The sequence below is a fragment of the Bubalus bubalis genome, chromosome 8 (genome assembly GCF_019923935.1).
Source record: "Bubalus bubalis isolate 160015118507 breed Murrah chromosome 8, NDDB_SH_1, whole genome shotgun sequence".
In the NCBI taxonomy this organism is placed as follows: Eukaryota; Metazoa; Chordata; class Mammalia; order Artiodactyla; family Bovidae; genus Bubalus; species Bubalus bubalis.
The window spans coordinates 24218173-24231478 of NC_059164.1; the positions used below are offsets into that span (position 1 = coordinate 24218173).

The 13306-nt window shown below is 37.7% G+C and overlaps 1 protein-coding gene across 5 annotated transcripts in view; it reads right to left on the minus strand.

Moving 5' to 3' along the window:
• Positions 1 to 602: 602 nt before the first annotated feature.
• CRPPA (CDP-L-ribitol pyrophosphorylase A) overlaps positions 603 to 13306 on the minus strand; it is a 362372-nt gene continuing 349668 nt past the window's right edge. For all 5 annotated transcript variants that reach the window (XM_044946504.2, XM_045166361.1, XM_025290931.3 and 2 more), the window contains one exon: positions 603 to 949. In XM_044946504.2, the coding sequence (XP_044802439.2) occupies positions 845 to 949 (105 nt within the window). In that variant the 3' untranslated portion in view covers positions 603 to 844. The remainder of the gene's footprint in view (positions 950 to 13306) is intronic.

A 13306-nucleotide genomic window follows, 5' to 3' on the forward strand; every position in this document is an offset into this window, starting at 1 on the left:
TATATTTCATAAACCGAGGAAAACATACAATTTTAAAACATTAGAAAAGCAGGAGGAGAGTCTATCTCCTTTAGGAATCTAAGGTAATGTGAGGCTATTGGTGAAGATACTCAGATCATAGTTCACTGCTCTCTCTTTTTTGTCAAGGTATGAAAAATCAGAATGAAATTCAAATAACCCACAGAGAAAGGATACTGTTAGAATTAACAATAATCATTAATCTTAATTATTAGTCTCATTATACAGTGATTTACTAATTAACATAGATATAATAGTTGACATTTTCTAAACTTTCATTCCTTGGAGAATTAGCTGACTACTCATTATTTTTATTTTACCCTTTCATGACTTTGTGAAGACTCTTTATGTGAAGGCCATTATTTTCCACTTGTTTGTTCTTTACCGATTTAGGGAATTTATATTTGGCACGCAAAAAAATGTTTTTAAGTTCACCTAAGCAATGGCACCCCACTCCAGTACTCTTGCCTGGAAAATCCCATGGATGGAGGAGCCTGGTGGGCTGCAGTCCATGGGGTCGCTAGGAGTCGGACACGACTGAGCGACTTCAATTTCACTTTTCACTTTCATTCATTGGAGAAGGAAATGGCAACCCACTCCAGTGTTCTTGCCTAGAGAGTCTCAGGGACGGGGGAGCCTGGTGGGCTGCCGTCTATGGGGTCGCACAGAGCCGAACACAACTGAAGCGACTTAGCAGCAGCAGCAAGCATCACATCCTACAAATTATAAAAGACAACTTCAACATTCTACCATATACAATTTGGAGGGAAAGAAATACTTAGGGGAATGTTTCTAAGAACACAGCAGGTAATTTCCTCCATGTTCTTTATGCTACCAGCAGTTGACCAATGAGTCCAGAATTTCTTTCTTTGATTAAGGCAGCAATAATGGTGACGCCTTGCCTTAAACTTTCCCGTAGCTTCTGTTCCTCCTGAAAGAAAAGAAAACAATATCTGTTCTAGAAATAAAACATATCAACACATTACATTTAACAAGGAGCTACTTTTCTTTTTAAAAGAATATTTTATAAAGAAACTTCCCCCTGACTTTATAGAGATATAAACCTAAGTATAACATTGTATAAATTTAAGCTATATGATGTGATGATGTGATATACATATATGTGTGTGTGCATATATATATGGCAAAATTATTACTCAAGTAAGGTTTATTATCACATCTATCACCTCATATAGTTAACAATTTTTTGGAAGGTGGGTAATAACATTTATGGGCTTTCCAAGTGGCTCAGTGGTAACAAAATTCATCTGCTAGTACAGGAGACATGGGTTCCATCTGTAGGTCAGGAAGATACCCTGGAGTAGGAAATGGCAACCCGCTCCAGTATTCTCATCTGGAAAACCATATGGACAGAGGAACCTGATGGGCTACAGTCCATGGGGTAGCAAAAAGTTGGACACAACTGAGGGACTGAGCATGCACACATAAACATTTAAGATTTACTCTCTCAGCAACCTGGAAGTATACAATATAGTACTGTTAACTATTCAGCCACTAGGCTTTCCATTAAATTCTCTGAACTTACTCATCTCCTAACTGGAAATTTGTATCTTCTGACTAATATCTCTCCCATTTCCTCCACTTCTCAGCCCCTGGCAACCACCAATCACAGACTCAGCCCCTGGCAACCACCAATCACAGACTTAGCCCCTACTTTGCCAACAAAGGTCCGTCTAGTCAAGGCTATGGGTTTTTCTGTGGTCATGTATGGATGTGAGAATTGGACTGTGAAGAAGGCTGAGCGCCGAAGAATTGATGCTTTTGAACTGTGATGTTGGAGAAGACTCTTGAGAGTCCCTCGGACTGCAAGGAGATCCAACCAGTCCATTCTGAAGGAGATCAGCCCTGGGATTTCTTTGGAGGGAATGATGCTACAGCTGAAACTCCAATACTTTGGCCACCTGATGCGAAGAGTTGACTCATTGGAAAAGACTCTGATGCTGGGAGGGATTGGGGGCAGGAGGAGAGGGGGACGACAGAGGATGAGATAGCTGGATGGCATTACTGACTCGATGGATGTGAGTCTGAGTGAACTCCGCCAGTTGGTGATGGACAGGGAGGCCTGGCGTGCTGCGATTCATGGGGTCGTGAAGAATAGGACACAACTGAGTGACTGAACTGAACTGAACTGAACCACCAACCACAGACTCAGCTCCTGGCAACCACCAATCATAGACTCAGCCCCTGAGTGAAGTCGCTCAGTCATGTCTGACTCTTTACCACCCCATGGACTGCAACCTACCAGGCTCCTCCATCCATGGCATTTTCCAGGCAAGAATACTGGAGTGGGTTGCCATTCCCTTCTCCAGGAGATCTTCCCAACCCAAGGACTGAACCCAGGTCTCCCACATTGTAGGCAGATGCTTTACCGTCTGAGCCACCAGGGAAGTCAATTACTCTAAGACATGTCTATATTAGATAGGTCAACAAGCAAACATTAATATCAGGTATTTACTAGTTTATAAAAAGCAATTGGAATAAATAAAATTTTTAAAGGCTTTCTCCCATTTTTCCTCAGTCTCAGGAGTTAGAGATGGTCTAGACAAGTGTTCCTAAGAGCCTTGGTCTCAAGGCACAGGGAAAGAAAATCAAGTTCTAACAAAATGGCAGCACGTTTAAACCAAATGGTGGCCAAAGCAAAATGGCCATCAAAAATCACAACACAGAACACAGAGTTGAAACACACATATAGACTTGGCAGTGTATGTCTTGGCAGACATATAGTCTGTCTTCATCAGACACTCCCTTAAATAGAAGAATACAGTCTCTCAGAAAATCTCCTATAGAGACAGAACTTCAGATCCAAGTACTAACAGAGTAAATGAAAATATCTCAGGTCTTCAAACATTTCAAAGGGAGGAAAGGAAGCCAGCCTGAAAGAATGAGGAGGAAGAGGGGTGAGGTGGGGGGCAAAAGGGGTGGCCTTACAGACATCTCCTGCCACCTGCAGATACCCAGGTGTTATGGGACTTTACACTGGGCCTCCAGAGAAGGGAGGACTGGAACTCGGCCCTACCAGAAACCAGACCAGAACGCAGTCGGTGGCAACCTCCAATCATAGACGCTCTGTTAGTATGAGTTTATGGAGTCACTCTGCACTGGCTTGCTGTTCTTTGGGCTCAGCATTGCTAGAAATCAGACTGCAGCCACTGGCAGGGACTTGGTGCCCCAGATAAAGGAGAAATGCTTTTATAAGCACTTTTGTTCTAGAAAAAAATATCTGCTGAAAGTACCAAGAAAAGCACTGACACAATTTCAAATGCTAATACTATGAAACAAACGGTTATTTTCCCTGAATCCAATATCTGACCAACTCTGGCTCTTCACTGAAGTGTGAGCATTTCTCTGATGATGCAATTCTTTTCATTTTTTTTTTTTTTAGTGTTCTTCAACAACAGACTGTTATAAACTGCAAGAATTGGTGTGGAGGGGGGAAAAATCTTCTTGTTTTTTTAAGTAAATTATCAGGAAGATTTGTGAAATGAGTTACCTCACAAGTTGCTAAAATGTGGTTTTTGCCTTTGAAATCATATTCTTCCTTTGAAATTCATATTCTATGAAATTCTGGTTTTTTTTTAAATTATTTAGGCTTCCTGAATGTATGAAGGGATGATAATATGAAAGGAAAGTGAGAGTGGAAACAGAGTTAATACTTTAAGGTCCTCGGGTTATGAATTGAGCTATATCTGAACAGAGAGATCTAGTGACCAAGTTGCACACTTTGGCATCATCCGTAATGCCTTATCCCAACATTCAATCCATATATTCCACTCAAACTGCCACTGTCAGCGTAATACCTTGGGCCCCAAATTACTGAAACAATCTTGTAGTCTCTCTAAAGTCTGTCCTCTTCTATCCTATTTCCTCCATAGCAATGAAAATACTGATTATAAATAATAAAAATCTGATCACATCATAATTCTGCCTAAAATCCTTTGAAGGCTATCTTTAAACTTCAGGATCAGTTATGAACCCTTTACCTAGCAGGTCTTTTATCCTTCCAACCCTCTTCTTACCATTCCCTTAAAATCACTCAGTTCTCCAAGCTATGTAGAACTGTTTAAGATTGCCCGTCCAAGCCATTTTTCAAGCTTTCATCCCTTTGCACTAACTAATCCCTTTGTCAGAAAAGCTGTCCCACTTGCATCCTAGCCCAGCTGACCCAACTTACTCTGAGGTTCAACTCGGGTATCAGTGACTCTTGAAATCTCTTTGACTGCTGTTCTCCAACTCAATTTGAGTGAGGTGATTATTTACTTAATTCTAATAGTCTTTCTAGTTGACCATCTATTCCACCAGATGATCAGTTTCTTTCTTTCACATTTTTAAAAGACTTTTTACTTTGTATTGGGGTATAGCCAATTAACAATGTGATAGTTTTAGGTGAACAGCAGAAGGACTCAGCCATACATATACATGTATCCATCCTCCCCAAACTCCTCTCCCTTCCAGGCTGCCATATAACAAGATCCGTTTCTTGAGACAAAGAATATTTTATCTTTGAAGATGAAAAATCTAGTTCAATGCCTTACACACTGTAGCACTCCATAAACTAACAAATTCAAAGCAAAGGGAGCTCTGACTCCATTGGACATATATTCACCCTTTCTGTTTGATTCATTTATTAACAATGAAAAGTATTGGATTACTTTGTTTACTATTTACATATTTACCCAGAAGTCTGGCAACTGTGCAAAGAAGAATGCCCTTTTTGAAGCCTTCCCACTACCACCATGCCTACGCTAGCCCAGGCTTAGGTTCCTCATCTTTGATGATGATAGTAAGAGGTTATCTCGGCCCCAGCTACTCTTTTCATCAGTTTCCCTGATTGTGTTCTAAGAGGTGGAGATGGGGAAGAGGTACTGGGGCTGAACAGTGGCTACTTCACCTCTTGTGAGTGAGTTTTAATGACATTTCAATAATGGATTTCAAATTCTGTATCAGTTTCAAGAATATCAAATCACACTAACAAATCATTTAAAAACCAGATATGTTTGAGCTTAAAATGTGATTCACAGATAGGAGTAGATATCATTCGTGACACACCATTCATAAATATAGAAATAAGTATTCTAAAACGGAAAAAACTAGAAAACAACTATAGACACATATTTGTCACTCTTAATGATTAATTAATTACAATGTTGCAGGGTATGATACACATCTAAGTCTCATTAAATTGAGATATACAACAGATGATGATAATTAAGATTTTCCATTCAAAAATCAACAGGAAAAGGTGATCTGCATAGTCTCTTTGAAACCAGTTTACACTTATAATGAAAGCAGCACAGTAACAAAGAAATGAAGGCAGAAAAAAAGTCTGTTTAAGATTCTAGGGCTAAAAAAATCACATTTCTCTATCTTGGAATAAATCTTCCATGCTCATTTTGATTGCTCCATAACTTACATATCTAACTAATAATGAATTTAAGTAAGAATGTTCTTTTAAAGATTCGTAATTGTTTATAGGCATCATTTGCAAAGATTAGAATTCAGTGAAAAGAACCTATGGTATTTCACTAAATATTTGTTTTCCCTCTCTGCCTGAGCTCAATCATTTCATCTTTGAAAAGCATGGAATTTTAAGAGCTGATTTACACAAGATGGTGAGACAGACACACACTTAGAAAATTCTAGTAGGTACACAGATTAGATACACAAATAATTTATGGATTTCAAACTCATCTCAAGACTCCATTTCTCTATAGAAGTATTGATAACATAAGTAAAAAAATGCAAATAAAACTTTAAAATGCATTTTCTGCTGAAAGTGGATTTTCAAAACAGTATTTTAACCCTTGATGGAGACAAAGATGTGAGGGACATTACAGGTGGACATTTTATTATCATTCATCCATATTTGCATATATATATATATATATATATATATAGGCATTCATTCCTTTCTGTGTTCCAAATATTACAGGATAAAAAGTTTAAGGTTAAAACTACACAAGCAAGGTCAACATGAACACTGAAAAGTCATGCTGATGATATGTATTCTTAATTTTTTTTTGAATACTTTTTTGATGTGGACCATTTTTTTAAAGTCTTTATTGAATATTTTACAATATTCCTTCTGTTTTATGTTTTGGATTTTTGGCCACTAGGTATGTGAGATCTTAGCTCCCCAAGCAGGAATCAAACTCATACTCTCAGCATTGGAAGGTGAAGTCTTAACCACTGGACTGCCAGGAAAGTCCCTCTTGATATACTTTACAGAATCTTTTGGTAAGGCCTAAACCAAGTAAGACATGTAAATCACCGACATCTAACAAATATTCTATTATAACAGCTCCTAGAAATATTTTTATGGAGCCACAACAGCGTAGCTGATATCAGCTACTCACTAATTCACCATACACAACCATTAAACCTGAAAAACTCTAGGTAAAAATGTTGTTTACAGATCTAAGACAGTAACCAACACATATTCACTGTCCTTGAAAGCAGAGACCATTGGCTAACATTCACCCCAGATGTCTTGTTAAGAGAATTTTTCAAAACTTATGAAGAGGAGAAATAGAGCCCAAGAGAATGACAGTCTCTCTGGATGTTAAAAACAGAGGTTACAATTTAAAACTGCCCAAGTGGCTCCTATTGGGCAAAAAATATCCTTGTCGGGGGAGAGTTGCAAAGAATTTCTAAAATTCTGCTGAAAAGTCCACTTGTTTGTCCAGTTCCTACTCGGTGCTTGCATAGGAAGAGACTCCATGGGGACTAAAAGAGAATAATTGCTGGCAAGCTGGACAGAGGAGCAGAGATTTCAGAAGCTGCTCTGTACTTAGAAGGAGATTAGATGTGATTTAGGCTGGAACACGGAGACCTTGGTGAACATTCATGACCTTCAGCAGAGATATCTGACTGGCCATGCCTACAGCCTAGGAATAAGGACAAAACTGAACAAGAGCTGCAGAACAAAGCTATAACAACCTCCAGAATAGCAAGTTGATTTCCCAATAATACAAGTGCTTGCCAGAACAAATTTTATTCTTTGCAAGAAGCTAAAATAAGCCAGAACTACTTTTATAATGTATTATAACTAATGTATGACAGGCAGTAAAATATTACTTGACAAGTAAAGAAGTAGAACACAAAGCAGGAAAAAAAAAAAAAAGTTCAGTGGCTCAGTCATGTCCAACTCTTTGCGACCCCGTGCCCTGCAGCACACCAGGCCTCCCTGTCCATCACCAGCTCCCGGAGTCTACCCAAACCCATGTCCATTGAGTCAGTGATGCCATCCAAACATCTCATTCTCTGTCATCCCCTTCTCCTCCTGCCCTCAATCTTTCCCAGCATCAGGGTCTTTTCAAATGAGTCAGCTCTTCGCATCAGGTGGCCAAAGTATTAGAGCTTCAGCTTCATCATCAGTCCTTCCAGTGAATATTCAGGGCTGATATCCTTTAGGATTGATTGCTTTGATCTCCTTGCTGTCCAAGGGGCTCTCAAGAGACTAGACTGTAGGTACTATGGCTATAGCTGGGCATAAGAGAAATGAGGGGATTCAGAGCTTGGTAGGATCACAGAAGGCAGGAATGGTTCCTCAGGGAGACAGAATAAAATGATGAGAGAAAGCGGAGGAAAATATTGTAGAGTTCCAAGATGGATAAGAAATATTTTGTGACAAGAAATAACTGATTCTTAGAGTGGCATATCAGTGTGATAAGCTAGAATTTATATAGGTATTGTAAGGAAAGTGTGCACCCAACAAAAAAGTAAGAAAAAAGTACCCAAATTAATCAGCAGTTTATTTACAATGTGTAACTCTTGTTGTTCAGTTGCTAAGTTGTATCTGATGCTTTTGTGACCCCCATGGAACTTTTAGCCTGCCAAGCTCCTCTGTCCATGGGATTTCCCAGGCAAGAATGGGTTGCCATTTCCTTCCCCAGGGCATGGATCTTCCTGAACCAGGGATTGAACTCACATTTCCTGCATTGGATGCAGATTCTTTACCACTGACTCACCAGGGAACCTCTATGTGTAACATTAGCAACATTCATTTCTAGGCTTCAGGTTTACCTTGATTTATACTTAGCAGTCAGAGAGAATAAACTGTGAACATGGCACATTAATGTTTATATAACACATAAAAAACAAAAGCATTAATTTTTTTAATTAAATGAAAAATGGGAAGATATATAAAAAGATATGTTAAAGTCTATGGTATTTTCCAAGTAGCACTAGTGGTAAAGAATCCACCTGCCAATGCAGGAGAGTAAGAGATGCAGGCTCCAACCCTGGGTCAGGAAGATCCCCTAGAGGAGGCAATGATAACCCACTGCAGTATTCTTGCCTGGAGAGTTCCATGGACAGAGGGGTCTGGCAGGCTATAGTCCATAGCGTCGCAACATTTCTGCTTAAATCTAAATTATTGTCATAACAGGAATTACTTGTTTTACTTTATCACTCTATTCACTTAATAACAATGTCACATTTTGGAAAAAATATAATAATTGCAAACACTATCATCTCATAAAATAATAATATAACTTCTAGCTTGAAAATACAACATTCACTTTTTTTATTGGTTAAAACTATACTATAAACTAGAAACTGGTCATAAAGTAGCCAGGTTTCTTAAATTACTGGAAGGGAAAATATCAAAATGTAAACAAGAGTTATTCTTGGATGACAGATTTATGGCTATTTTTATTTCATCTTTATATTTTGCTTTATTTTCAAATTTTTCAGAATAAACACATTTTATTCTAGTAAGAAAAGAAAGCTTTGTAAAACTTACTTTCAAGACTATTTAAATTCAAGGAACTAAATTTGATTTGTTATATAAAACTGATAATTCATAATATTGTCTACATTTTTAGAGAATATTTACCCCCACACCAAAGTACTCAAAATCTGTACAAAGAAAACATTTTTGTTTGAATATTTCAATTTTCAATAAAAGATCACCAAAAGAATCATAGCAATAATTCACAAAGTTTAGCTTTCTGCTGATTTAGAGGTTAAGAAAGATATAATGGAAGTCAAGCTAAAAGTAACAACAGAAAAATATGTACTTAATTTTATTCAGCAGGTTAGCAATTTCTCATTGACATCTTGAAAGAGTTTCTTACAGCTGGATTTTTTTTAATATCAGGAAAAATATCAAATAAAATATCAACATAAAATTGCTATTTTAAATTTTTTATATCCTCAAACTGAATTATTTAGCATTAGAATTCACCATGGGTTTTAACTAGAAATTTGTCATATTTAACTATTTCCTTATCACTTTGTACCTTTAGGATTAGGATAAAATATGTTATTTTAAAAACAGTTTTATTTTATATTGAAGTATAATTGATTTATAATCCATAATATATATATTTTTAAAACCTTATACAATTTAATAGAAAAGAAAACAAACAACTCAGTTAAAAAATGGATACAGGCTCCAAACAGACATTTCTCTGAAGAAATAAACTGTGTTTAGATGAAAGATTCATGAAAGTTCTGATTACTTTTATCTTTTAAAAATATAATTCTCAATTTACTCTAGAGTGCCTCTTGAGAAATTTGTATGCAGGTCAGGAAGCAACAGTTAGAACTGGACATGGAACAACAAACTGGTTACAAATAGGAAAAGGAGTACGTCAAGGCTGTATATTGTCATCCTGCTTATTTAACTTATATGCAGAGTACATCATGAGAAATGCCGGGCTGGAAGAAGCACAAGCTGGAATCAAGATTGCCAGGAGAAATATCAATCACCTCAGATATGCAGATGACACCACCCTTACGGCAGAAAGGGAAGAGGAACTAAAAAGCCTCTTGATGAAGGTGAAAGAGGAGAGTGAAAATTTGGCTTAAAACTCAACATTCAGACAATGAAGATCATGGCGTCTGGTCCCATCACTTCATGAGATGGGGAAACAGTGGAAACAGTGTCAGACTTTATTTTTGGGGGCTTCAAAATCACTGCAGATGGTGACTGCAGCCATGAAATTAAAAGATGCTTACTCCTTGGAAGTAAAGTTATGACCAACCTAGAATATCAAAAGCAGAGACATTACTTTGCCAACAAAGGTCCATCCAGTCAAGGCTATGGTTTTTCCTGTGGTCATGTATGGATGTGAGAGTTGGACTGTGAAGAAAACCGAGCACCAAAGAATTGATGCTTTTGAACTGTGATGTTGGAGAAGACTCTTGAGAGTCCCTTGGACTGCAAAAAGATCCAACCAGTCCATTCTGAAGGAGATCAGCCCTGGGATTTCTTTGGAAGGAATGATGCTAAAGCTGAAACTCCAGTACTTTAGCCACCTCATGCGAAGAGTTGACTCATTGGAAAAGACTCTGATGCTGGGAGGGATTGGGGGCAGGAGGAGAAGGGGACGACAGAGGATGAGATGGCTGGATGGCATCACTGACTCGATGGACATGAGTCTGAGTGAACTCCGGGAGTTGGTGATGGACAGGGAGGCCTGGCGTGCTGGGATTCATGTGGTTGCAAAGAGTCGGACACGACTGAGCTACTGAACTGAACTGAACTGAACTGAATTAAGTCCTATCAGTACAACCCTGTACTTGGAGGGTTTTTTTGTACTTACTGTATCTTTTTTTCTTTTTTTGGTTGATGGATAGGTTTCCTTCCCATGATTATATCTCTTATTTTCAGTAGTGTAAAAACTTTTTCAATGCAAAAATTCTCATGGGACTCTCTTTTTGGTTGCAACTCAGAGTTTTATTTGGTAAACAAAGGATAGTACACCCCCAGGCATGAGAGCAGGCCAACCCTGAAGAAGAGGCCTATAAAGGTCTTCTGCCCACTTTTTAATTACATTTTTATATTGATTTCTATGAACTGTTTACATATTTTGGATATTAATCCCTTATTGGTTATGCTATTTGCATATATTTTCTCCCATTCAATAGGTTGTCTTTTTGTTTTGTCAAAAGGTTTCCTTAATCTGCAAAATCTTTTAGGTTAAATTAGGCCCCATTTTTTTAAATTAATTTATTTTAATTAATTTATTTTAATTAATTAAATTAAATATTAATTTAATTAATATTTAAAATTATTTTAATTAATTTAATTACTTTACAATATTGTAGTGGTTTCTACCATACATTGACATGAATCATCCACGGGTGTACATGTGTCCCCCATCCTGAACCCCCTCCCACCTCCCTCGCCATCCCATCCCTCAGGGTTGTCCCAGTGCACGAGCTTTGAGTGCCCTGTTTCATGCACTGAACTCGGACTGGGGATCTATTTCACATATGGTAATATACATGTTTCAATGCTATTCTCTCAAAACATCCCACCCTCATCTTCTCCTACAGAGTCCAAAAGCCTGTTGTTTATATGTGTGTCTTTTGCTGTCTCGCATATAGGGTCATCGTTACGATCTTTCTAAATTCCATATATGTGTGTTAATATACTGTATTGGTGTTTTTCTTTCTGACTTACTTCACCCTGTATAATAGGCCCCAGTTTCATCCACCTCATTAGAACTGATTCAAATGCATTCTTTTTAATAGCTGAGTAGTATTCCATTGTGTAAATGTACCACATCTTTCTTATCCATTCATCTGCCAATGGACATCTAGGTTGCTTCCACATGCTAGTTATTGTAAACAGTGCTGCAATGAACATTGGGGTACATGTGTCTCTCATGCGACTTTGAAGCCTTTGGCAATGTCTTTGAAAATCAAGAGGAAGAGGATTTCTTTATTGTCACAGAAGACTGGGGATGAAGGGGGTACCTCATCATTCACAGCAGCTTTTCTTTTCCCCTGCTCCAAGACCTGGGTTCTAGCTCTGGGTTGTGAAGATCCCCTGGAGTAGGGCATGGCAACCCACTCCAGAATTCTTGCCTGGAGAATCTCATGGACAGAGGAGCCTGGTGGGCTACAGTCCATAGGGTCGCAAAGAGTCAGACATGACTGAGTGACTAAGCACAGCACAGTATCACCATCCACTTCACAATTTAGATAGGCATAGTCTGCCACTCCAGAAGCAAGTGATGAAGAAGTAACACATTGCAAGTGTACAAGTGGTCGATTTTCTGTAATGCCATATCCTCTGTAATGCCATATCCTTACTGATCAACTATCTCTTTCCGTTTTCTCAAAGGACAACTTTCGGCAAAACTATACCCAGTGTGAAAAGTGAAAGTGTCAGTGGCTCAGTCATGTCTGACTCTTCGCAACCCCAGGACTATAGCCTACCAGCCTCCTCTGTCTGGAATGCTCCAGGCAAGAATACTGGAGTGGGTAGTCATTCTCTTCTCCAGAGGATCTTCCCGACCCAGAGATCGAACCCAGGTGTCCTGCATTGCAGGCAGATTCTTTATTATTTGAGACAATAGGGAAGCCATACCCAGCGTGGCTAAACTTAAAGTACTTTTTTAAAAGGCATATGTCTAAATATTAAACCCTATTACCCTATCACACAATCAGTACTTGAATAAAGAGATATAAACAAATTTATGGTATGCTGTCAGAATCAAATTTATAGTACTTTTGTAGGATATTGTCTCAAAGAATGGCAGGAAAAGCTATGACATCACTGTTCTCCAAATCTTTATAGACAAATTAAAAGAAAATCTTTTAGATATTTTCATCTTCCATGAATATCATTCCTAAAGAACATAATGTACCTTGTTAAAATTTATAATTTATAATTAAAAAAAAATATATATATAGGCTTTAAATTTCTCAAGATATTATCCTTAAGGAAGGGTAAACATTACATTTTCTCAGCAAATTTCATACCAAAAGCCTAATTCAATTTCCATGAATGACAAAACTGTCCTGAAATTCAAGTGGCTTTATTTTGATATTAATATCCTTCTGCCATCCACCCTTGTTTTGGTGAACTCATGTAAAAATTATCTAAATGCTTCAAAATTTCAAGCATTCTAAACAAATAAACTCTGTATATATGTCTGCATATGTATCCATCCATACCACATAAAATACACAAAAATCAAAACTGTATACTTTAGAAATATTTAAAGTTGTGTCACATGTATAAGATAATTAAAATCATATCCAAATAATCAGAGGCTAAATTTCCTTTCTGCATACAATTTGCTGATATGGAAGAAAAAAAATCTAATGGTAACACACTGTCCCCTAGTGGAAATGAAAATAAATGCCTGGTGTTAATAAATTTCCCAAACTGCAGGAAAAAAAAGCAGTCATTTACTAAGAGACTGAGAAAAACAAAACACTTCTCTCCAAATGAAAAGAATTTGCCTCTTGCTCGTCTGAGTGAAACAAATGTCTCCTGAAAAATACCAGTGAAAACATACTTGAG